Here is a 22,412-nt window from a genome sequence, read left to right as displayed (position 1 = left end):
TGATACTGGTAATAAAAACTTCATGACGCCCTCGAACTCTAGGACCTATTAACGAAAAGCCTCATAAGAGACCTGCATAAAGTAGTACTTACTTCATTTGGCATTGATATTTCAAAAAGCTCTACTCTCCTGTCGTTCCATCTTGAAATCATTCGACAGAGGCGATCGTACTCCTCACGGCTGTTCCCTCTACTCATTTCTAGAGACTATTGTAGAATGTCTCTCTTAACTATAAAAGAGGACAGATACCACCACACAGCCACACACACTCACCAACATTCTGAGCTAATTTATAGGGCGTGGTTAAAAGGGGGAAGGCCAGGCCTTTGGATAGGGTGTGTCCACAGTTAGCCTGGCCCTGCCTCCTACACTGTTCTACACTAACTTCAGTACGGTATTTCTGCTTCAGTGATGCAAAATGCTGCTTCTTATCGCTCTGCATCTGGGGCTTAGCAAAAAACCTAAATGTACAAAACTGGCGAAAATGATTTTTAATCTTTAATGATTTTCTTGGCCTGCATGCAACATTAACACATGGTCGTGGGTGAACGTTGTCATGGTAACTGATAAATAGTCCTTGTCGTCGATTAAGTATTGAAATTCATAATTGTAAACAAACCGTCAGCATCAGGATGTCTGTGCGCGATAAAATCCACAAGTTCGAAGATATGGAGAAAGGGAAGAGTGAAGAAGGTACATCGAGTTCCAGTCAAGGTATGCTAGCAATGCTACAGGCTACAGAACTCTCTTATCACTTTCATTTGTAGGCAAAAAGTTCTTTTATCCAGGAAAGCAACCAAAGGCTCCAGCTGAGCCTGCTACAGTAACAATTCCTCAAGTTAGAACCAAGCATAACAATCTTCCAGGTAGACTGATTATATGGTAATGGATTGTAGTACTAAATTGATCATCAATGCTGTAGATTATGAGGCAGATCTGCAAGAAGTGTGGAGTGTTAGGAAGAACATACGACATGTAATGAGCAATAACGTCAATCATGGAACAACAGGAGGATCACAGCAAGTCGGAGCAGGGCTAGGCAAAAAATTTTGTCAGCATTATTCACGTCATGGAGCTGCAATACCAGCCCAGCCTGCAGCAGAGCCCTCAAAAGAAGGAGGCCGGTACACAGCAGGACTGATGGAGACCAGTCAAAGTACATCATGATTGCTTCCTAAGTTAATTTTCACTTCCATTTTAGGTTTGTGTAAGAGATCCCCACTTCAAGGTATCATTCATAATAAACACATTTGCATATTGGGGTGTCATTTCCTTCTTTTTCCTCAGAACAAAATCACTTTGAAACTAGAACGTGGAACTTGAAAACGCCCGGTTTCTCGTATACCGAAGGTGTTAAAAGACCGGGAAGACAGTCACCCACAGAAGGTGATTTGCCACCTCATACTAAAAGAAAATTAGCAGTTGGAGATAGCAACAATGACATACCACCTCTAAGACAATTCTTCAATCATGGTCAAGGTACATTATCACAGAATTATTGAATCATTATACTTTCTTATATATACACAGAGCAAAACAATGATAAATCTCAATATGCACAGCGAATGGTGCAAGGGCACCTTAAATCAGTTGGAATGGGTCAATATACACCTAGTGCCAGTTACAGCAAGCATCAAATAGAAAAGAAAACATCCTGGAAGAAATTCGAACCAGATGACTTTAGTTTTAACTAATGTATTACGTATTATACTTTATGTAGATTATTGTAAATCATTGCTCTTTTTTGCAACATTACTCTATAAAATACCATACAAAGAGATAATGGTGGTCTAGTTAGTACAGCTATTCCAAATATGAGATTGTTGGGCCAACAGTGAAGTCATGCATGCATGCATATACATGTACATGACCACTCCTTCATCATCAACGATCAAACAATGGAGCATTCAGAAGAACAAAGCTCTGACTCTCAAAAGACAGCTAGTAAGAGATGTTGTTAGTTTACCAGTTCCTTTCATTCTTCTTCATAGGGCAAACCAAAGGGGTTGAATATGCTAAAAAGATGGCAAGGGGTTACTTAAAGTCTAATGGAATGGGAAATTATGCCTCAGTGTCACCCAAATCTAAAACCTCTACCTCTATAAAAGACAAAACTATCATTTGATTTATTTCATTAATCATTTAAAAGTTTTCCTACATCATCAGAAAAGTGTATATTTCCTTGTAAGACGTAGTGCTGATTGTACTCGCTCATGCAGGACAAGTCATACTTATAATTTGCCATTATTCCATATGAGTCTTTCAAACCCTTTGGACTTGTATCTGCAAGCCAATTCAGACGCCAGAGTGAAGCTCCATTCCTTATGTGAAAATTAGCAACAGGGTTGAGAGCAAAGCCTCTTCTCTTTTCATTTACAAGATACCTGTTTTAGCAATAAAAAACAAATTGCTATATACCATGATACAAATTACTTTGCGCATAAGGACATTAATGGCTGCTTTAATGCATTCATTCTAGCAGATGCTGTAGCTGACCAGTCATTAGTATCCAGTACATGCTAATAATCAAATAAGTCATAAACACTATTGTGATGATAATAAATATAGTTGTCATACCTGAAGGAAAGAATGAATGTTGGTTTGATCAGGACAAAGAATTTTTAGCTCTTGAAGTTTCTCCAATGAAATCTTGAATACTCCTGCATTTTAATAGATTAAAAAATAATTATAACTATTATTTCTTACTTGAATCATTAATACAGGAATGAAGATGAGCTTCCAACCATTTACGAAAGCCAGGTACTGGAGAGAGAGTCACAAACTGCTGAAGGCTAGGGATTTCTTTCTTTAGAGCTTCAACTACTTGAAGTATAAGAGAATTGCCAAGTTCAATACCAGAGAGTCCTTTTAATAATTGCAAAAAAATTATTATCATTATTAATAATAATTGCTAGTACCTTTATGAGCAGCAGATATTGAATAAAACACTGCTGATCTGACATTGTCCAGACTCTTAATTTCATGCACTTGTCTATTTAACAAAGTCTAATACAAACAAGAAGCCATTACTACTACACTGAGTAACGTAGTACCTGAACACTTGAAGATGGAGACTGAGTTAATGCGGAATGGAGGACAATGATTGGTTCTCTTGGCATGTTCCGATGAGTTAGAATAAATACTCTCCTAAATGGCCCAACGCGATGCTTTATATCTTTCCAGGAGCGTATTGAATGGACAGCCTCATATTCACTGACCTAGCAATAACAATAATGATCATTTTTAAAAGTACACATGCAATGCATTGCTTATGTACTTGTATTAGTAACGCGGTAGCGTTACTAAGTAGGATTCACCCCACTTCAAAATGGTTGGCATGAATTTAGTACATGGTCACCAGCCAAATTTTTTAAAAAATGAAAAGGAGAAAATCCTTCATTTTTATAATTTTTCTAATACATATACATGTCGTTATACCATTTATCAAGTTTGAGATGATTCCAATCAAAATTAAATTTTAAAAAAATTTTAAAGTCGCTCCAAATCACTACCTTTTCAATAATGTCACAAGGAGATTGCCATGTAATTTGTTGAAGGTCTAGAAATCCATGTGAGAACCATTGTGACAATAATGATCGAAAATGAACATCTAATTCTTTTAGATCATGAACGAGAGTGCCTTCTTCATTACTGTCCCTGATGATTGACTACTCAATGAAAACAACAAATAATAATAAATAATTTTATAATTATAGCCATACCAATAAATCACTCCTCATATCCACCAACGCTTTTAATCCTCCATTCTTTTGTACAATCCAACGGAATATTTCGATATACAAAGGACTAAGGACATTTTGCAATTGTATTTCAGCCCGCAGTAATTTGCTTGAATCATAATATTCCTATAGTGTAGCTATAAAAGCAGTATTTGCTGCATGCACTAATCTATAGTGTTAATCTATATCAGATCTATAATAGTAATCTTGCATAAACTAAGCCACTCTATGCTCTCATTTCTCTACAATACAAAGGAAGACCTATCTATATATACATGTAGTACTAAATTAAATGAGGAAGCATTGATGGAATTCATAACTTCTTCACATCTTGTTAAAAACTTGTTAACACCTGAAGCTCAAATTAAGTGTATCATCAATGCCTTACTTTACTGTACATGCCAGTGAGTGTCTTTGCTGCTTTATGAACATCAGCACGATCTGGACCAAGATGCTTAACAAGGTAAGCATAAAACAATCTCTTTTTTGAGTCATCATTACATATAGACTTGTAATATGATAGAATATGATTTGTTAATACCTACCACAAAAAATTATTGTTTTAATTATTAAAGAAAAATTAATTATAGCACAACCTCAGGTGTGAAAGGAATGTCATCCATCTTTGAGATTGGTCTAATTTCACTGGGAAACCTCTTAAGGATTCTCTGTATTTGTTGTGTAACAGTACTGGTAGTGCTTGCACTTTCCAATGAAAATGCTTTAGGCAGTTGCTCAATAAGCTGAGCCTGAGAGTAAACCCTACACAGCTGATAGTAGATGTAATCAGTCATGCTAAAGCAATATTAGGAGTGATTTTACTTACTTGTAGGCGATGCTGCAGCCAGAAAAGACGAGATCCTAGCTTTAGATTCCACATTTTCATTAATTTTGCTGCAGCTAGCCTGCCTGCTTGAATAAAGATTAAATTAAATTAATTAAAGGGTGTGGTCATTGATTTTTAGCTCTGCCTGCTGCACATTGGTTGTAAATCATGGCGTTTCTTTTGATGTTGAGTCTTTTGTTCACACTGACTCTCACAGGAGCAGAACCCGGCGCAGCCACTTTTGAAAAATGTCCTTTACTTAATCTGAACGGGCTTGTTTTCCCAGATTACTCTAGCCGTCCAGTAGAGCATGCATTGCATTGGAGTAAAGCACAAAGTAAGGTCTTTCTTCACTAACAGCATTTCTATGGATTTTAAGTAGTAGCAAAACCAGCACCTGACTGGAATGGTACAGCAGTTGTTGGTGCTGCTTTCAAGGAACTGAGATTATCAGATTTTAAAGGTTAGCATGTGTGTATATATACTTCTTGATTGACTCCTTTTTTGTTTCAGGAAAGTATTTAGTGTTCTTTTTCTACCCATTGGATTTGTGAGTTATTTTTGATCATTATGTTAAAAATAGTCATTTTTGATTTATGCAGCACATTTGTATGTCCGACTGAAATAACGGCATTCAGCGACAGAGTTGGCGAGTTTAAAGCGATCAACACTGAAGTGGTGGCTTGCTCTGTAGACTCTAAGTACACTCATCTAGCGTGGATCAAGACCCCCAGAGACAAAGGAGGTCTGGGAGAGCTTAATATTCCCCTATTGTCAGACATAACAAAGCAAATATCACGTGATTATGGAGTACTATTGGAAGACGAAGGAATCTCATTGAGGTCAGTTATACTATGTGGTCATTTTGGACACAGACATAATACATAATTGTATGTGCATATTAAGTAATAGTAATGCTTTATGTTTTACTAGGGGGCTGTTCATTATTGATGCAAGAGGAATTTTAAGGCAAATCACAATGAACGATTTACCCGTGAGTCCATTTAATATAATTAATAAAAATTATTATTAATATTGATGAATATTAATGAAAATTATTTAATTACTGGTATGTAGGTTGGAAGATCAGTAGATGAAACACTTAGGCTGGTTCAAGCATTTCAATATACGGATCAATATGGAGAAGGTATGCTACATATTATAAGGTTTATGTGTGATAATAATTATACTTGTCTAATTTTTTTACTTGTAGTTTGTCCAGCTGGATGGAAGCCTGGGGAACAAACTGTAAGAATTATTTCTAATAAATATTTGCTGATTTACTTTATGACAAACACAGATTGTTCCTGATCCTGAAGGGGCACAGAAATACTTCAAAAAATGCAATGACAAGAACTAAACTCTTACTCTTATAGGGACTTTTAAAAAATAACACAAAGGAACATATTATTATTATTATTATAAGCAACAGTATAATAATAGTTACATGCTAAAATCTAATTGACTTCTTAACAACTGATCCTCTGCCTTGTGATCATGCAATGATATAAAGTACTTCAAATTATGAGGAATGTGCATTCCAATGTATGGCAATGCCTGGATGGCAATCGCATTTGCCGCCAGACACTTTAAAGGGAAGGGTCTCGAGTCGATGAATTGATCAGGAAACAAGTCGGGACGCCTGACATGCAAGTCTTTGATGACTGTGACTCGGTGAGAGTTTACGGCATCAAGATGAGCTCCATAGTCTATAAGTAATGATATGATGTCCTCTTCATGGGTCAAGTGGAGTGGTCTCATGCCCAGTGGACCGACTCCATTAACCATCCACACGCCATTTGCTTCTATAATTAATTGGAGTAGCTTTAGTGGTCCTGTAACTGAGTCTAGCCTCAATAGAACATGAATTAAAGTGGTCGGTAAGCCGTTTGCATCAATGATGGTTCTAGGACAGTTCTTCGAAAGGACATCTACCAAGTACTTTATGTCGGACTCTTCCGTGGTTGACAACAGAAACGCATTTAGTGATTCCAATATCAATTGTACGCCTGGTAGGAATGACTTGTGTGTAATGAGATGAGTGTGTCTATTCTTTGTCAGTATTACACAGTTAGTCACACAGAGTATAGCGTTTTCAATAACCGATATCAGAATGTCCTTTTCACTCCACAGATCCAATCGAGAGTCACTGGAATTATCCATCTCTGCCAATGACAACAGCTTCTGTAGCATAGTAACAACTAAATTAATTAGTTGCGATGAAATGGGATTGCAATTACGTACTACATGCAACAGCATTTCTGTTCCTCTAAGCCAAAACTGCAAGCCCTCACTAAGCTTCTTTGCTTCCCAAATGAACCAAACCCCAAATGACAGCAAAGAACAGATGAGACTAGGATCACCATAGCATAAACATCTCTCCCTGACTATTAGAGACTCATAGCACAGAGCCACCTCGAGATCGTTACCATTCAAGGATGAATACATTGATTTTACATCATTAAGAGTCAGCAATACTTTGTGTCCACTATAGAGTGGGATAGATTCAGTTTCACCTGATTCCAAAGACCCTTTGGTGAAAGCTTCGTAGAGTGCATGCTTACAATTGACTAGTAACTGCTGAGATCCTGACTTTACATATCCAATGACAAAAAATGTTGCCTTTAACAGAATCATGTTGATGTTCCTTTCTAATGAAAGATCCAATTTCGACGATGTAATTATACGATATACCTCCTTCATATCTTCTCCCATTAGACCGTACTTCTGAGAGAGGAAACTGCTCTGATCAATCAAATAAATTGGCAAAGGGCAGGCAGTTAGGAAAGTTTTACAATCGTTTTGTGCTAAGAGGAATTCGACTGCTTTTGTGTTATGCTCAGATACAGCAACATGAAGGGTGTTATATCCACGTTTATCTGTAACAAACAAATTTGCTCCTAGTTTTATCATTTTGGGAATAAAATGAGCCATTTTAGTGATCCTAGCAGCATACATCAGCGGAGTAGAGCCTTCCATGTCTTGACAGTTGAGCTCTATCATTCTGTGTCCTAATAATACAGATATGACTTCTTCATTTTGTGTCTCAAGTGCAAGCATCAGTGGCGACTGAGAGCAACAGCTTCCTATCTTAATCAGAGCATCACACTGACTTAAAAGGAAGTTCACAATTTCAACGGATTGAGTGGAATCTCCAATGATTGCAGCATGAAGCAGCGATTCCTTTCGATGCTGTGCCTCATCACTGATTGTCATGCACTTGTCATCAGCGTAATACTGCTTTGAATAAAAGGAATGGAGCTCATTCAATGCAACTTCCCTTATATGGTTAGATATGATGTACTTGACAAAAGAAAACGCACCACTCAGACAAGCTTGATGGAGACATTGCAGCAATCCGGTACGGAAAGTGCTTCCTCCAATATGAAGTCCTTTTTCCTGAAGGATACTTGTTAATTCTTTGATCACGTAGCCTTCTCTGTATTCTTTAGAGATCTTATCCCTCCAGGTGATGACATCTGAAGGAGTCATGAGCCATTCCTTGGTATTAATTTTCTTCTTCCAAAGGGCCATCTTTTCCAGCTAGCCCCTCCTACAAGTGGGCGGAGCATACAATTTCCGGATACTTCTGATTTATAGTTTGTATCACAATCCGAATATCTTAATCCGTATAGCTCCGCATATTCTACAATAGTTATTAAAAGTTATAATGATCTTTTTACAAAATGCTATACAGAGATAAGTAATCATTCATCTTCGGGGTAAATTTTCATTAACCATTCCTTTGGATAATATTTGTTCCGGCTTTTTGAAAACGTCTTGAAATAATCAGTTAATCTTTCTGATTTTACCTGACAAAATTGATAAAATTAATAATAAACAAACCAAACTACATAATGCCCCTAAATGCAGAAACTAGACGTGCATGCATTCAATACTTTGTCACTTTACCTGTGCTTTGTATTCTCTTGTAATGTGAACTTGTGGAACGTAAAATAAAGTCACTTCTTTCGTAGTAGAATGAGCTAATATCAAGTAATGAGGAGTATTGATCAGCCTCTGTCATTAATATAATATTTTTAAAAAATTTTAAAGCATTTTATAAATACTTTATTTTCAGCTAATAGGTATCCATGTTGAGAAAGCCACTGATTAGGAGCCTATTAAATCATCATAATGGCAAATGAAACGGAAATCCATGTGCACATACTTGGCAAGTAAAATCCCATCCAACAATGACCCCGTGGTAATTATCAATGGTGTGTCTCACTACGTCTCCGATATTATATTCCACGGTACTTGATGATCTGAGCCTCACGGACTCTGAACGAGCAAAGTAGACATTTTTGTTATTGTACGATTCGACTTCTTTGGCACTTGACATGCCAGGAGAATTGCCTGAAGCTGATACTATAATATTAAAAAGAGATAATTTAAAGAGGAATTGTTTTAACTTTGTACATTGTATAAAGACACCATCAACATGCAGAAACTTAATACAAATAAGGTTAGTTTGGAAAAAGCATTGGTGTAACTTAATATTTTATTAAGAAAATCATAACTTGAAAAGTAGTATAATGAGAATCAGAAATTTATGCGTATTATGTTCATACCAGGAGGACGTGATGGTTTCCCTGGTCTGGGTGGCTTTTGGCCTCGGCCTTTTGACTCATGCAAGTGTTTATGAGTATCAGTTATTGATTGCTTCCTCTTCTTTCTTGGATAGTAAGGAACAAATATTAGCTCCATTAAGTGCTCATATTTGGTGTAATACATCACATCTGATTGTATTTTAGTGAGAAGAGAGTCTGCAGACCCCATGATGCTGGGGAAAATAGAAACATGGTACGTCATTAGCCAGTAAACCCACTCCAATACCTCTCAAAAGCTGTTCCTTGAACCGTTGCGTCTACATCAGTAAAATGAATGAAGTAAGTGACGAGAATTTGAGCTGGAAGGATCACAATCAACAAACAAAGAAGCACGTATCTGTTCATGGCTAGAGTTTACGGACTATGAGCCCCGCCTCGTTTTCTCGTATAAGTCCGTATACTTGCCCATGTGCTGCTTCATCAATCATGAATCATCATCATCACTCACTCATTAATGATGGGAAACAAAAAGAAGAGAAAGTCTCGTGTTTCTAGTGATGGCAAGAAGTATCAGCCTGGAAAGGGAAAAGATGAATCTACCAGTGCTGGAAAGGAAGGTTAGTTTTAAATAATCCAGGATAATTATTTTTGGACATGTCAGTAAAGTGTACTAGATCTATGAGGTATATGATCATGGGAATAATTTATGTTTCATGATAAATAAATGTTGTAGAAGGATGACGGGGCTAATTTTATGAGTTTAACGTTTGTTGCTGTAATTTAATTTTATTCATTGAAATGGGTGTGGCTTTGGGTTTCCTACACAAAGCATGCTTCATGAGCTGCCAAGCATTTTTAAGTTGAAATTTTTGTAAAAAATTCAATTTTGATGAGAATCAGCTCAAACTTGCTACACAGCATAAGATCATGTACATGCATCAGGAAAAATTATAAAAATGGAGAATCCTCTCCTTTTCATTTTTGGGGAAATTTGGCCAAAGACCATGTACTATAGTACAGGGACTTTGACCCGATTTTCGAGTAACTTTTAAAATATCTACATGTATTAGAAAAAATTATAAAAACAAAAAATTCTCTCCTAGCAATTTTTGAAGAAGATTATCCTAGTTAATTTTTGAGAAACATTAAAATCCAATGACATGAAGTTGCATGAGCACTATACCAAAATCCTGTGGGAAACCTTGGTGTGGCTATGCGTTAAAAATAAAAATACAGTAATAATAAATAATTAACAAAGTAAATGTGATGTTTAATGATAATTCATTTTCTATTGCAATAGGAGAAGCAGCTAATAAGAAGCAATCTAAAAGTTTCCCAGTTCCTGTGAGTGTTCATGATATTAAACACTAACCAATATTGTTTCATTACAGGGATTGAATAATCTAGGCAATACATGCTTTTTCAATGCAGTTTTACAAGTAATAGTTAGCCGTGTATATATATATATATATATATATATATCTCATAATTATGACATCATCCTTTGATGTGGTTGGGTTTATATTTTTGTATATATACCTGCCATTCAGAAATGCTGTCATCATTATGAAATATATCTTATATAACATACTAGAACTGGTCAATATACAAAAGATATAGACCTTTGGTGGGTGTCCTCGGATGTGATATAGCCCGAGGGCCTGTGGCCCTCGGGCTATATCACATCCTTAGACACCCACCTCAGGTCTATATTTTTGTATATAGACCTGTTTAGTATGATATATAATACACACACATATATATATATATATATATCATTATTTTTATTTTTTGTAATTGATAGAACCTGTCTCAGACACACTTGTTGAGACAAAGGATGAGTCAGCATTTATCAGTCACGAGCTACTCTCTTTCAATTCCTTCAGGGAGTGATGATTTGGTAAGATAACTGTTACATTGTACTTTTTGTTTCTATACGAGAAATAACACAATCAACATTGTATAAACATTATTATTTTGCTGCTTTTGTCCTGGGAGTACAAAAATCATTAAAAATGCACCAATTTAAAAAAGAATAATACTTTGGCCGATCCCTTTAATATCAAATAAATAGTTTAGGTCTATGTGTGACATGTAAATGTATGTATTCCAGGCACCTTTAGAAGTAACGGTTAAGAGAAATGACGAAGGAGCAAAAACTGAAGACTTTGCTATTGATTTGTACCGATTCTTGGTGGACATGAACGGAATGAGTAATCGGATTTTGAATCCACGAATCATCTTCAACCATGTTTGCAAGAGGTAAGTCTTTTAATGCTATACCTAGCAATTAGAAGTGAAGTAACATTATGTTGTACTCTACAGTGCTCCAAGGTTTAATAGCTATCAACAGCAAGATAGTCATGAGCTGCTCCGGTATTTACTGGATGCTTTGAAGAGTGAAGAGATTCAAGTGAGACCCCGACATACGTGTACATTGTGTATAATATTCTATTTTCCATACTTGTTGGTTAACAGAGAAGGAAAGTTGCCATTTTGAAATCGTATGGCGTATGCAAGAAACCCGATAAAGTCAAGACCCTCACTGATGATGACAAGAAAGCTATTAAATGTATTTTTTTGTAAATACCTTGTATTAACTTACTTTCTTATATCATTAGTGTATGGGATGCAGGCATCGATGATGGACACCTATCTTGAAGATGTTTTTGGTGGGAAATTAACAAGTTCTATCACATGCCACTCTTGTCAAACAGTGAGTAGCTGTATTAATATTAAAATCACTACATTAATTGGTGGTTCTTTCTCTCTCTATAGTGTACAGATATGCAAGAAGATATTCTTGATTTGTCTCTCCCTATACCTTCAGATAAGGTACATCGTTACATAAGAATCCATTCCACCTCTTAATAATGCAATGTACTACCTGTGTTTTGCCTGTAACTACCAATTACCAGATACTTATTGAAGTATATTTACATATATTTATCCTGTTGTGACTTTCATCTATACATGAACCCACTTCCACTTTGCAAACAGAAGCATATGATCATACATTACATTCCCACTCATTCAGGTGCTTCATCGATTTCCAAAATCCAAAAGAAAGCCTTCTATCCATTCCTCTGATGATGATGAAGGTTTGAGTGTTCAGAAGGGAAGAGGCTCGCGGGCTTCTTTGAGCAAGCATCAGAGGAAGAGGCAAGAGAAAGCCGAAAAGAAGAAAGTAATTTTACAGTTTTTCATGATTAGATTATTGCAGATTTTTAGTGATTAGAATTTCAAAATAAAGAGCTAATAGATGTACATGTAATTATAATAATAATCTTTTTTCCTGCGTTTCCCATTTCTGTTTATCATAATAGGCAAAAGGAAAAAACAAGCAAAAAGGAAAGTATAGTCTTGAGGAGTTTAATGAGTTGAAAAGTGACCCTCCAAAGCTACCTAAACTAGAAGAAGAGACTTCAGGTCCTGGTGTACCTGAGCTGGTACAACAGCTTAATGACATTACACTTGAGGAGCCTGTGAATACAAATGGTGATGTCATTAGAACTAACGCTCTTATTGATAGCTCATCTGCTGTCACTGATGCTCCAATCAACATTCCTGGATCACCAGCGGCAAATGTCGCCCTGCAAAGTGAAGCATCTGGCGTCACTTTTAATCACAATACATCAGTACCTGATTCTACTATTGATAAGGAACACGTTCAAGGGGAACCTCCTACTCCCAGTGTTTCTATTGATGTACCAGAGAAAGAGCCCGAGAAAATTGAAGATATTTCTAACAGTGCTCAAACTGTTGATTCTTCTGCTACAGTGATTGATTCTTCTGCTACAGTGATTGATTCTTCTGCTACAGTGATTGATACTGGTAGTATTGTGTTGGAAAATGAGCCAGTGCCTTTGGATTTATCCATTGAGATTGTCCCAACTGAGCCTAGTGGAGCCACTCCTGTAGTAGCTAAGCAAAAACCGGCCCCTCCAGAGGAAGATAACTTATTCTCTCTTCAGTCGTGTTTGAGGGATTTCACGTCGCCCGAGATTCTCAAAGGAACCGAAAAGTTTTGTTGCAACGTGTGTACTGAGAAGGCTAGAAGTACGAAGTCTAAAGGAACTGCGAAGAAATCAAAGGAAGAGTCTTCTCCACTGTCATTGGCAGTTTCTGATCAGCAGCAGCCTGAAAAGCTGACAGAAAAATTAACTGTAGAAAATAAAGGCACCAACAATGATGAAAAGGTTGAGTTCAGTATTGATTCTGGTATGAATTCGTCATCTTCGAGCAGCGAGTCTGACAGGGACGATTCCAGAGATATTGAAAGCACTAAAGAATCTGATGGTAAGCAGTTATTTCATTAAAATAGCCATTTTATAATTTTTTAATGCATATACATGTTATTCCAATGAAAGACTAATTTTTTACAAAGTTTTAAGGTAGCTCAAAAATTGTGCCAAAGTTCCTGTATTATAGTACAGGGACCAAAAATGGCAAAGAGAGATTTCTTCATTTTTTATAATTTTTCTGATGCATATACACGTTTTTATGTTGTGTAGAAAGTTTGAGCTGATTCCGATCAGAATTAAATTTTTTTACGACTTTTTAGAGTTTGCTCCAAAATTGGGCCAAAGTTCCTATACTATAGTACAGGGTCATCAGCCAAATTCACCAAAAATGAATAGGAGAGAATCCTTTATTTTTATAATTTTTTCTGGTACATATACATGTTCTTATGTTATTTATCAAGTTTGAGATGATTCCGATCAAAATTGGATTTTTTGTGATTTTTTAAATTGCTCAAAAATTTAGCCAAAGATCAAAGGCCTACTTGTACATATACATATACTAATTATTACATATACATGTACATTCACTGTCACTCATGCTATAGTGGCATTATCTTGCTACATTTTTAGATGAAGAGACAGCAATCAGTGACCGAGAGGAGAATGAAAGTGAATGTGATCTTGTTTTTACTGAAGCCACAAAGCAACTCTTAATAGACCATCCGCCTCGTGTCCTCTGTATACAACTAAAAAGGTAATTTATAATGTGTATCCTAATGGGACTCTTACATTAGATATAATATGGATGTGCTGCTTTAAATACACTCTTGTTTTTTGCTAGATTTACACAGCTTGGAAGAAATCTGTCCAGTTTGCAGAAGAACAATGCTCATATTGATTTCACCTTCCTATTGGATATAGCCTCCTATTGCACTGACAAATGCACAGTAAGACTTTATGTTAACTAGCTACATTTTAATTTCTAAAATCTAACTATTCATTAGCCTTTTTAAAATTTATTCTAATTATAGGATTACTTTGATTCTGATGGAAGACTCATGTATTCCTTATATGGTGTAGTTATTCATGGGGGTAGCATGCGTGGTGGACACTACACTGCGTATGTAAGAGTGAGGAGTGAAATACAGCTTGAGAGACTCACAGTCAACAAAGTGACAGAGTCTGAGACTATTAATAGTGATAATGAACATATTGAGACACGATCATTTGATTATACATCAATGGAGAATAGCCAGTGGTACTACATCAGTGATACTCAAGTGAGTAAGGCATCGGCTGACGATGTCTCTCAATCTCAGGCTTATTTATTGTTTTATGAAAGACTCCCTTTTTCATGTTAATTATAAAATTTATTATTTATTTTTAATGTTGATATTCTTAGTATTACTATTATTATTGATTATGACACACAAGTCTAAAACCAATTTTTGTTCAATTTGAATTTGGATAAATCGGGAGAGTGTTATCACTCCACCCGTTAACTGGCAGGTCGTACTTGTGGAATACTTCTTGTATCCCTCCAATTTGATACGAGTTGTGAAGGAACTTGCTATAGCGCCGCTCTGTGATTGTACGTATGGGACAATCCTGTTCACGTACTCTTTTTTGATACCACTTTGATGCAATGAGGAACAGTATCCAAAACGGTATGCAAACGCATAGTTGAACAACAATCACCCAAAAGGTGCATGGGAGTTTAAGGGCACTGATATTCAGCAATGTAAGTGGTGTCCCAATACTTATGAATATGGCACGTATCAGCCAGAATGCTCCAGTAAGCATTCCACTCATTTCGTGTGGGGCTTGGGAGCAGATGAATTCAAAGCCTTTTAAAAGGATGAAAAAAGCAGACATCCCAACAAAAAGCCATGGTATGATGAAATAGAAATAAGAGAGTTTGAAGTCTGAATTTGGAAAGTTAGTAAATGATAGGTGACACTGTATGTCGTCACTCCCCTTCATAGTTGCTGCAACTGCTTCTATGATACCCATGCTCACTAAACCAAGGGCTAGAAGAACAATAGCAATGCAGAAACCTTTAAACGAGTTGGTAAAGAAATATTCAATTTTAGGAAACAATGGCAGAATAATGAGATCCAGTACTGGTATTGATATGATTCCAATTTGATAGAATGTCTGCCACAAGATGTAAGCACCATATCCGTGAACGTGATCAGAGGCACCATGGAACTGAAAGCCATAATAAGCTCCTTGTGAAACAACAGTGGTATGCGGAATGAAGAGTCCACCAAGCGATAAAAAGACAACCACAATTTTCCAGGAGAGTTTTGTGTCTTCGACATCACTTTCAGAAAATGGCCCGCCGTATTTTATTTTTGCATAATCTATGCGGGAAGGAGCTTTGTTTTCCCAGTACGTAAAAGCACTTCTGTTTTCCGCTTTCTTGTGCTTCCAGGCATATTTGAGTACATTGAGAACTGTTTTGTAAGGATTGCGATTCACTTTGCCACTAGGATAGAACTTGTCTTTAAGATGAATGTGCAAAACCAAAGCTACAGACAAAATGCCAAATACGCCAAGCATTGTCCCCAAGATGAGATCTCTGCTCAATTCTCCTACAGTTTTAACAACATTCAAGTAATTAAAGAAGAACCCGACAAAGAAACCCCATGTCAGCCAATGGACAAATCGTTTTATTTGCCCGGTAGATGCATCTGGGAGCTGATCTAGACCATATGCAAGTATGATACTTTGATAGCAAGCTATTCCAATAATGAGTAACACAAGTGCCACTGTTGATAGCCCATATGTAGCAGTTTTGCTTATCCAGTCGATTGTGCAGTAATCATACCGAATGCAATGACTTATGGTCTGAATGGCTGTCCCCAACCAAGTCAGCCACAAACTCAGTGATATGGTCCTCTCACGGCCTAGCTTTGTGTCTGCTAACCAGCCAATCAGTGGATGGAGGCAGAAAATAACAAATTCCTTCAACCATTGCTCAAAAGGATCAAGATGCTTGTCTTCACCTATAGTTTTAGGACAATAATGAAACAGCTCCATGATGATTCCTTGCCCTATTGACACACTCATTGTTATCGGAATGGCATAGAACACAAGCAGTGTTGAGGGTAAGGTGATGTTTCTCTCCCTTAGCTCTTTCAAATATGACTTCTTTACTTTCTTGGAGAACTCCATGTTATCCCCTACGTCAAAATCTTCACTTTGTTCCAGTGTTGTCATTTTGTGAATACAATGTTATTCTCAAGACAGGCAAAAGGGAGAATGCTTGGTTTGCACAAGGGCTTGTATAAACATTAGCAAGAGTATATTCTTTACATTAGTAATAGCATGCATGTATAATGTCAACATGTAGTAGATGTACTATCTATCTAATTTTAATAATAATTTCTTTATAATTTGCCCCACCTTTGAGAATGCCATATAAACAAAGTTGATCCGGAAGACTCAAGCCAGCACACACACATACACTTTCAGGAAAGAAGAAGCACTGAAGCTAGTGAAGGATGAAGATCCTGCTGTCTGCTTTTATCATTTTGTGGCTAAATTCTCTGGGACTATCTTGTAAGTAGAACTAGACTAGTTGTAGACTCTGTTACTTTTGTATTCAGGGTCTGTCTTTTATGTAATAGATCTAGCATCAATATTATGTAGATCTATTATATGTTTTTTTAAAAGATGTAACAGTAGGCTTGTAGAATGACAATGTGATTGTATTTGATAAAAATAATGTCCATTATCATTAACTGATTATAGTAATGACTATGATAGCTCAGAGAGCCCATGGTTAAATTATAATGATACATTAGTGGCTTGACATGCTTACTAATCACAATGACACCATGTTTCAATGTAGCGGGGATTCTTTGAAGAAATGGTTGATGATATTAATTTGTTTTTATAGATACTATAAGTTTACTTCCATTCTTCAGTACACAGCCTTACATTAATGCTAACAATGAACCAACCTTCCGATGTGGCCCTGCCTCTATTGGTGGACAGGCTGCCTGTAACAGTAACACTGCTCAGTTTCGACATAATAATTCAGTCATTAATACATCATCAAGCAAGTATGAACTAGATACTTTTTATGACCATGCCAGTCTTACGGTACACAATGTTGTACCAAGTGATGGAGGATGTTATGGATGCTCATATATTTGCAATGGCACTATAGTAAATGCGGATAATGTGTGCCTTACTTTCATTCGTAAGTTCTATACTCGTTTTTTTATATTAAAGTTTTATCTTTTCTTTTTTATAAAGCTCCTATAGTATTTCTTGTACCAGACAATGCTGTCTATTACAGTTTTGTTGGTAGCAATGCAACACTTTTGTGTGACGCTCAACATTATTCTAATCTACAGTGGCAGACTGCATCCGGGATTGTAATCCAATCAAGTCATAAATATAGTTTCCAGGTATTTGTGCATCAATAGTCTCTTGTCTATAGACAGTTTTGATGTCCTTTTTGATGAATATGTTTAGGGAAACAATTTGGTCATCAATGACATTACTGTCTCTGACCAAAAGTCTTACATCTGTGCAGCTAATAATGACATCACTCACAAAACTATAATAACTGCTAGATTACAAGTATACAGTGAGTTAAGAGTCCAATTTTGTGGTGGTAGTTTATTATATTTATTATTATTATTTTAGTGAAGCCGGTAGTAACAGCTGTCGGTAATTCTAGTGTTAGTGTTTATGAGGGAAATACGACCACATTCGTTTGTCAAGCTAGAGCTGTTCCTAGACCAAGCATTGTATGGGCCAATGAGAATAATATTCACATTGGTGACAGAATACAAAGCAATGAAGGTAGCTTGAGTTATAATATTAATAAATTGAAAGTAGGGTATTTTAATTAAGGAAGTGACTAATTCCTCTTGTTATGCTAATATTGCAATTAATCAACAATTCCTATTATGGCGCTACTGGTAAAAATCCCTTTTGAGCGAGCAGTATGTGTAAATTGTTGCTTCATGAATAACAGATCAAAGTTTTGATAAATATTTGTTGTGCAAGCCTCCCCCTGCATATCAGCAGCTGCAGTTCATAGTACTTACATTTAAAATTGAATTAATTGCAATCTTGTGTATAGTTAATATTGGAAATGACACTGTACTAAGTACTTTGACTATATCTTCAACGGAAAAAGCTGATAGAGGTCCTTATAAGTGTACTGGTGCTACTGACAATGGTACTTCAACAGTTACATTTCATTTGAATGTTAAGAGTAAGGAGAACAACAAAATTACTGACATATTTTATATAATTGGTTTGTAACTACAGATATACCGGTGCCTTCTCTTCAGCTGCATCAGCTTAACTTTAGTTCAAATAGTATCACTGTGAGATGGGAAGTGTTTGGAGTCCCAGAAAGTGAAAGTATAACGGTGAGTTTTGACATCCTAGCATTATCTATTATTTGTATATTCAATTGATGTAATAGATATCATGGAGACTTGCTGGACCACAGAATGTAACTTTAGGCAAAAGAAATGTCTCACAGAGCAGCTTCTCTCTCTCAGTCTCTTCTTTACTACCTAACACTACATACATTTTCACTGCTACTCTGCTTGAGCTAGTTGACTCTGTCATTATTACAACGGATCCTGAAGGTAAACTCTCTTATACCTTGTATTCATAACATTAATGAAATGATATTACACAGAGTATTCATCGTCTCCATCCCCTTCTATTGTTAAGATGTCCCCATCATCAGTTTCATCTGTAGTAACTGGTAGTCTTTCCCCATTGATATCATTTCCTAAACCCACCATTGATATGTATTCATCTTCTCTTGATACAATACCCTCCACTCCAACTCCCACACAACTCTCTATTCCAAACAGTATGTGTTTATGCTACTCAGTTGATCTTGATGTTATCATATTATGTTAATCACAGGAAACAACCAACCGCTAGGGACTGTTGTTGGGCTAGTTCTAGGCAGCATACTCTTAATACTCATCATCGTAGTCTTTGTAGCTGCTGGCTTCTGTTTGCTACATCGCAAGGAAAGACGAAAGACATCGTTAAATGTACAAAGCATTGACAAACAGTTGAGTTATTATTGCTACGCTTGAGTAAGAACTAGTTTTTTATTTTTATTTTTATTTTGAAGGATAACAGTTCGCTCGGACTGCAATCTATTAGAGTATCCTAAAAGGAATGGGCTCTCATTGAGCAGTTTAAACTCGCCGTATCACGGGAACGACATCGAGGTCCAAGCAATGACACCCAACCCACAGTTCATGGACGAGACAATTTCCGGTCGCCCTGGCTTATCTCAAGACTCTGTCTCTGTTTACAACACCTGCTCATCTTGCCCACCTGTCAATGGAAGAGCAACAGAGAATGTCTACTATGTCGATTCTGAGGATAACTTTGAAATGACAGACAATCCTTATTTCGACTTCGACAAGGTAAAAGTAGATCTCGATTCGGCAAGTCAAATTTATTATGCAGAGTCTGAAAATTACGACAATAGATTCGAGTACAGCAATAATAGTAATTATGAGTCTTGTCTCCCTCCTCCTCCTCCATTTGCTGTTTACGATTCAAATTTGAGTCTATCAAGAACGCAGTCGCCGAGGTTTCAAATAGTGAGCGAAAAGAGAGGCGATGTTCGGGAAAAGGTAGACCTTGTTCATCAGTACAACTGATTCTTCTTGGTTGGTATTATTGTGTAGACTATGTATCTATTTTATTTTAACTTCATTCTATTGTGTGAATTATGTATCATTTACCCTAATAATTTTTGTTTATTAATCATAATAATTGAGATGTCCTTGCCCATCCAAAAAATGAGCATAGATTTGATTTTTAATTTTTTTTTTGCTTAACAAGACCACGCCTACATTTACCATAAGCCCCCGCCTATCATTGTCAAAGAAAAAGATGGTGCTTGCTGATTTGGGAAGGAAGATAACAACAGCTCTGAGATCTCTCAGCAATGCCACTGTCATCAATGAAGAGGTGGGAAGAGGTTCATTATATGTGTTTTTTTATGCCTTGATAGGTCGTACAAGCTATGCTGAAGGAGATATGCACGGCTCTTCTCGAGGCAGACGTTAACGTCAAGCTGGTGGGTCGACTGAGGCAGAATGTTCGAGATGCCATTGATTTTGAGGAAATGGCCGCTGGACTTAATAAGAGGAAAATCATCCAGTCATCAGTTTTTAATGAGCTCTGCCGAGTAAGTACCCACTTCAATTATTTTCCATTGAACCTTAGTTGAATTTAGACTTGATAACAAGCTTTAAAATTATATTTTTAATAGTTAATCGATCCTGGTGTTCCTGCTTGGACAGCTACAAAGGGAAAGCAGAATGTTATCATGTTTGTCGGCTTGCAAGGCAGCGGAAAGACGACAACTTGTACAAAAGTGAGCCAACGCAGCAACAGTGAAAAAAGACTTTTAGCTCTAACTATTGTTTAGCTGGCCTACCACTATCAGCACAAGGGATGGAAGACTTGTTTGATTTGTGCGGACACTTTCAGAGCCGGCGCATTCGATCAGCTAAAGCAAAACGCCACTAAAGCTCGCATCCCCTTTTATGGGAGCTACACTGAAATGGATCCAGTCGTAATCGCAATGGAAGGAGTCGAAAAATTTAAAGCAGATAATTTTGAAATCATTATAGTTGACACCAGGTATTATGTGTTATATTCTTGCATGGATTTATTTTAATTTTTAATTTTTTTAATTGTAAAAAGTGGTCGTCATAAACAAGAAGAATCTCTCTTTGAAGAAATGCTTCAGGTTTCTCAAGCCATTGTAAGTTATAAGGATTAGACTGTCTTCTTGTTATTGTGACAATATTATTCTCAGAATCCTGATAATATAATCTATGTGATGGATGCTACTATTGGTCAAGCATGTGAATCACAGGCTAGAGCTTTTAAAGCGAAAGTTGACGTCGCTTCTGTGATAGTGACAAAGTTAGACGGTCATGCTAAAGGAGGTGGAGCCTTATCAGCGTAAGTGTCTGTCGGTAAATGGAAAAAAGAAGGAAGCCTGGATAGAAGCAAAAATTAACACAAATACTTCTACATGTATACAGCTGTCCAAGCGTGTATTGGTTATTTTTGAAGATGCTTTGTTTTATATTTGTAGTGTGGCCGCCACTGAGAGTCCAATAACTTTTATTGGCACTGGTGAACACATTGATGACTTGGAGCCTTTTAAGACCAAACCATTTATTAGTAAACTATTAGGTTAGTCCCTCTCTCTGTAGTGTAGTTAATTTATTTCATTATAATACTAGGTATGGGAGATATTCAGGGTCTAGTAGACAAAGTGAGTGAATTAGGTTTAGATGAAAATGAGGAGCTAGTGAAGAAGCTTCAACATGGTATGTTGAGAGTATTTTTGGTACATTTGGGTAATAGGGGTATAATGCTAAGTATTGCAATTTAAAACTGAGTTTAAGAGAAGCCTCAGCTATATTGATATAATGGTTATTTTGTTTAAAATGGTTCTGAAAGAATACATTTTGATATTTTTTGATGCATATACTGCACATCTTTTTCTAGTTTCAGCTGATTTAAATCAAAATTGGATTTTTAAAGACTTTTTAAGTTGCTCCAAAATCAGGCCAAAGTCCCTGTACTATAGTACAGGGTTTTTGGCCAAAAGAGAATTCTTTATTTTTATAATTTTTTCAGATACTTATACATGTTCTTATGTCGTGTAGCAAGTTTGAGCTGATTCGGATTGAATTCAGATTTTTTACGAATTTTTAAAGTTACTCAAAAATTGGGTGAAAGTCCCTGTACTATTCAGATTTTTTACGAATTTTTAAAGTTTCACACCTTTTTTTCTCACCTTTTTCACACCTTTTTTTCACACCTTTTTTCTCACCTTTTTTCACACCTTTTTCATATCTTTTTCTCATCTTTTTTCATACCTTTTTTCACATCTTTTTTTACACTTTTTTCACATCTTTTTTCTTACCTTTTTTCACACCTTTTTTCTCACCTTTTTTACACCTTTTTTCACACCTTTTCTCATCTTTTTTACACCTTTTTCCACATC

At 36.4% G+C, this 22,412-nt stretch overlaps 7 protein-coding genes across 7 annotated transcripts in view; 5 read left to right on the top strand and 2 right to left on the bottom strand.

The window, feature by feature from the left end:
• Positions 1 to 509: 509 nt before the first annotated feature.
• LOC100636818 (uncharacterized) lies at positions 510 to 1,776 on the top strand. The gene is made up of 6 exons (XM_003384010.3): positions 510 to 714; positions 768 to 866; positions 923 to 1,156; positions 1,202 to 1,228; positions 1,288 to 1,479; positions 1,531 to 1,776. The coding sequence occupies exons 1-6, from the start codon at positions 633 to 635 to the stop codon at positions 1,692 to 1,694; spliced, it is 798 nt and encodes a 265-aa protein (XP_003384058.1). The 5' UTR covers positions 510 to 632; the 3' UTR covers positions 1,695 to 1,776.
• A 288-nt stretch (positions 1,777 to 2,064) lies between these two features.
• LOC100632483 (malonyl-CoA decarboxylase, mitochondrial-like) lies at positions 2,065 to 4,680 on the bottom strand. Its single transcript, XM_003384059.3, has 11 exons — positions 4,567 to 4,680; positions 4,337 to 4,510; positions 4,129 to 4,281; positions 3,723 to 3,866; positions 3,513 to 3,668; positions 3,054 to 3,218; positions 2,919 to 3,006; positions 2,707 to 2,865; positions 2,578 to 2,660; positions 2,434 to 2,519; positions 2,065 to 2,384 (listed from the first exon to the last, which is right to left on the bottom strand). Exons 1-11 carry the CDS (start codon positions 4,624 to 4,626, stop codon positions 2,135 to 2,137), a joined length of 1,518 nt encoding a protein of 505 aa, XP_003384107.2. The 5' UTR covers positions 4,627 to 4,680; the 3' UTR covers positions 2,065 to 2,134.
• A 7-nt stretch (positions 4,681 to 4,687) lies between these two features.
• LOC100636691 (peroxiredoxin-2-like) lies at positions 4,688 to 6,046 on the top strand. The gene is made up of 8 exons (XM_003384009.3): positions 4,688 to 4,903; positions 4,949 to 5,029; positions 5,080 to 5,116; positions 5,169 to 5,408; positions 5,500 to 5,560; positions 5,644 to 5,713; positions 5,780 to 5,814; positions 5,867 to 6,046. The coding sequence occupies exons 1-8, from the start codon at positions 4,735 to 4,737 to the stop codon at positions 5,924 to 5,926; spliced, it is 753 nt and encodes a 250-aa protein (XP_003384057.1). The 5' UTR covers positions 4,688 to 4,734; the 3' UTR covers positions 5,927 to 6,046.
• A 2,175-nt stretch (positions 6,047 to 8,221) lies between these two features.
• On the bottom strand, positions 8,222 to 9,559 carry LOC105316711 (uncharacterized). Its single transcript, XM_011411813.2, has 6 exons — positions 9,406 to 9,559; positions 9,141 to 9,352; positions 8,738 to 8,937; positions 8,637 to 8,687; positions 8,479 to 8,586; positions 8,222 to 8,378 (listed from the first exon to the last, which is right to left on the bottom strand). Exons 1-6 carry the CDS (start codon positions 9,522 to 9,524, stop codon positions 8,274 to 8,276), a joined length of 795 nt encoding a protein of 264 aa, XP_011410115.2. The 5' UTR covers positions 9,525 to 9,559; the 3' UTR covers positions 8,222 to 8,273.
• Positions 9,560 to 9,609: 50 nt separating this feature from the next.
• On the top strand, positions 9,610 to 14,808 carry LOC100632359 (ubiquitin carboxyl-terminal hydrolase 16-like). Its single transcript, XM_003384058.3, has 14 exons — positions 9,610 to 9,736; positions 10,420 to 10,463; positions 10,511 to 10,558; positions 10,924 to 11,019; positions 11,233 to 11,381; positions 11,445 to 11,532; positions 11,598 to 11,691; positions 11,741 to 11,835; positions 11,898 to 11,954; positions 12,157 to 12,306; positions 12,446 to 13,418; positions 13,994 to 14,117; positions 14,205 to 14,310; positions 14,395 to 14,808. The coding sequence occupies exons 1-14, from the start codon at positions 9,634 to 9,636 to the stop codon at positions 14,722 to 14,724; spliced, it is 2,457 nt and encodes an 818-aa protein (XP_003384106.2). The 5' UTR covers positions 9,610 to 9,633; the 3' UTR covers positions 14,725 to 14,808.
• Positions 14,809 to 16,819: 2,011 nt separating this feature from the next.
• Positions 16,820 to 20,201, top strand: LOC109580204 (hemicentin-1-like). Its single transcript, XM_019993123.1, has 11 exons — positions 16,820 to 16,930; positions 17,271 to 17,576; positions 17,633 to 17,787; positions 17,855 to 17,969; positions 18,029 to 18,187; positions 18,471 to 18,605; positions 18,662 to 18,765; positions 18,822 to 18,990; positions 19,044 to 19,223; positions 19,280 to 19,433; positions 19,497 to 20,201. Exons 1-11 carry the CDS (start codon positions 16,873 to 16,875, stop codon positions 20,035 to 20,037), a joined length of 2,076 nt encoding a protein of 691 aa, XP_019848682.1. The 5' UTR covers positions 16,820 to 16,872; the 3' UTR covers positions 20,038 to 20,201.
• Positions 20,202 to 20,230: 29 nt separating this feature from the next.
• LOC100636566 (signal recognition particle 54 kDa protein-like) overlaps positions 20,231 to 22,412 on the top strand; it is a 4,280-nt gene continuing 2,098 nt past the window's right edge. The window contains exons 1-8 of the mRNA XM_003384008.3: positions 20,231 to 20,350; positions 20,394 to 20,570; positions 20,655 to 20,759; positions 20,814 to 21,028; positions 21,092 to 21,152; positions 21,207 to 21,355; positions 21,492 to 21,592; positions 21,643 to 21,729. Of these exons, the coding sequence (XP_003384056.1) occupies positions 20,273 to 20,350; positions 20,394 to 20,570; positions 20,655 to 20,759; positions 20,814 to 21,028; positions 21,092 to 21,152; positions 21,207 to 21,355; positions 21,492 to 21,592; positions 21,643 to 21,729 (973 nt within the window). The 5' untranslated portion in view covers positions 20,231 to 20,272. The remainder of the gene's footprint in view (positions 20,351 to 20,393; positions 20,571 to 20,654; positions 20,760 to 20,813; positions 21,029 to 21,091; positions 21,153 to 21,206; positions 21,356 to 21,491; positions 21,593 to 21,642; positions 21,730 to 22,412) is intronic.

Source organism: Amphimedon queenslandica, unplaced genomic scaffold, assembly GCF_000090795.2.
Source record: "Amphimedon queenslandica unplaced genomic scaffold, v1.1 AMPQUscaffold_13501, whole genome shotgun sequence".
NCBI classification, from domain to species: Eukaryota; Metazoa; Porifera; class Demospongiae; order Haplosclerida; family Niphatidae; genus Amphimedon; species Amphimedon queenslandica.
The sequence above is the reverse complement of the archived record's forward strand: the minus strand, read 5'-3'. Positions and strand labels throughout refer to the sequence as shown.

Excerpts from the sequence above, each read along its gene's own strand:
- LOC100636818 (XM_003384010.3), top strand. The coding sequence starts at position 633 with ATGTCTGTGCGCGATAAAATCCACAAGTTCGAAGATATGGAGAAAGGG. Across the intron at positions 715-767 it reads TACATCGAGTTCCAGTCAAG|GCAAAAAGTTCTTTTATCCA; the intron begins GTATGCTAGCAA and ends TTTCATTTGTAG. Across the intron at positions 1,480-1,530 it reads ATTCTTCAATCATGGTCAAG|AGCAAAACAATGATAAATCT; the intron begins GTACATTATCAC and ends ATATATACACAG.
- LOC100632483 (XM_003384059.3), bottom strand. The coding sequence starts at position 4,626 with ATGAAAATGTGGAATCTAAAGCTAGGATCTCGTCTTTTCTGGCTGCAG. Across the intron at positions 4,511-4,566 it reads GGCTGCAGCATCGCCTACAA|CTGTGTAGGGTTTACTCTCA; the intron begins GTAAGTAAAATC and ends ATCTACTATCAG. Across the intron at positions 4,282-4,336 it reads ACATTCCTTTCACACCTGAG|GTATTAACAAATCATATTCT; the intron begins GTTGTGCTATAA and ends TTTTTGTGGTAG.
- LOC100636691 (XM_003384009.3), top strand. The coding sequence starts at position 4,735 with ATGGCGTTTCTTTTGATGTTGAGTCTTTTGTTCACACTGACTCTCACA. Across the intron at positions 4,904-4,948 it reads GCATTGGAGTAAAGCACAAA|TAGCAAAACCAGCACCTGAC; the intron begins GTAAGGTCTTTC and ends GATTTTAAGTAG. Across the intron at positions 5,561-5,643 it reads TCACAATGAACGATTTACCC|GTTGGAAGATCAGTAGATGA; the intron begins GTGAGTCCATTT and ends ACTGGTATGTAG.
- LOC105316711 (XM_011411813.2), bottom strand. The coding sequence starts at position 9,524 with ATGAACAGATACGTGCTTCTTTGTTTGTTGATTGTGATCCTTCCAGCT. Across the intron at positions 8,688-8,737 it reads GATGGGATTTTACTTGCCAA|GCTCCTAATCAGTGGCTTTC; the intron begins GTATGTGCACAT and ends ATGATTTAATAG. Across the intron at positions 8,587-8,636 it reads ACCTATTAGCTGAAAATAAA|AGGCTGATCAATACTCCTCA; the intron begins GTATTTATAAAA and ends TATTAATGACAG.
- LOC100632359 (XM_003384058.3), top strand. The coding sequence starts at position 9,634 with ATGATGGGAAACAAAAAGAAGAGAAAGTCTCGTGTTTCTAGTGATGGC. Across the intron at positions 10,464-10,510 it reads CTAAAAGTTTCCCAGTTCCT|GGATTGAATAATCTAGGCAA; the intron begins GTGAGTGTTCAT and ends GTTTCATTACAG. Across the intron at positions 14,118-14,204 it reads CTCTGTATACAACTAAAAAG|ATTTACACAGCTTGGAAGAA; the intron begins GTAATTTATAAT and ends GTTTTTTGCTAG.
- LOC109580204 (XM_019993123.1), top strand. The coding sequence starts at position 16,873 with ATGAAGATCCTGCTGTCTGCTTTTATCATTTTGTGGCTAAATTCTCTG. Across the intron at positions 18,188-18,470 it reads CAGAATACAAAGCAATGAAG|TTAATATTGGAAATGACACT; the intron begins GTAGCTTGAGTT and ends TCTTGTGTATAG. Across the intron at positions 18,766-18,821 it reads CAGAAAGTGAAAGTATAACG|ATATCATGGAGACTTGCTGG; the intron begins GTGAGTTTTGAC and ends TTGATGTAATAG.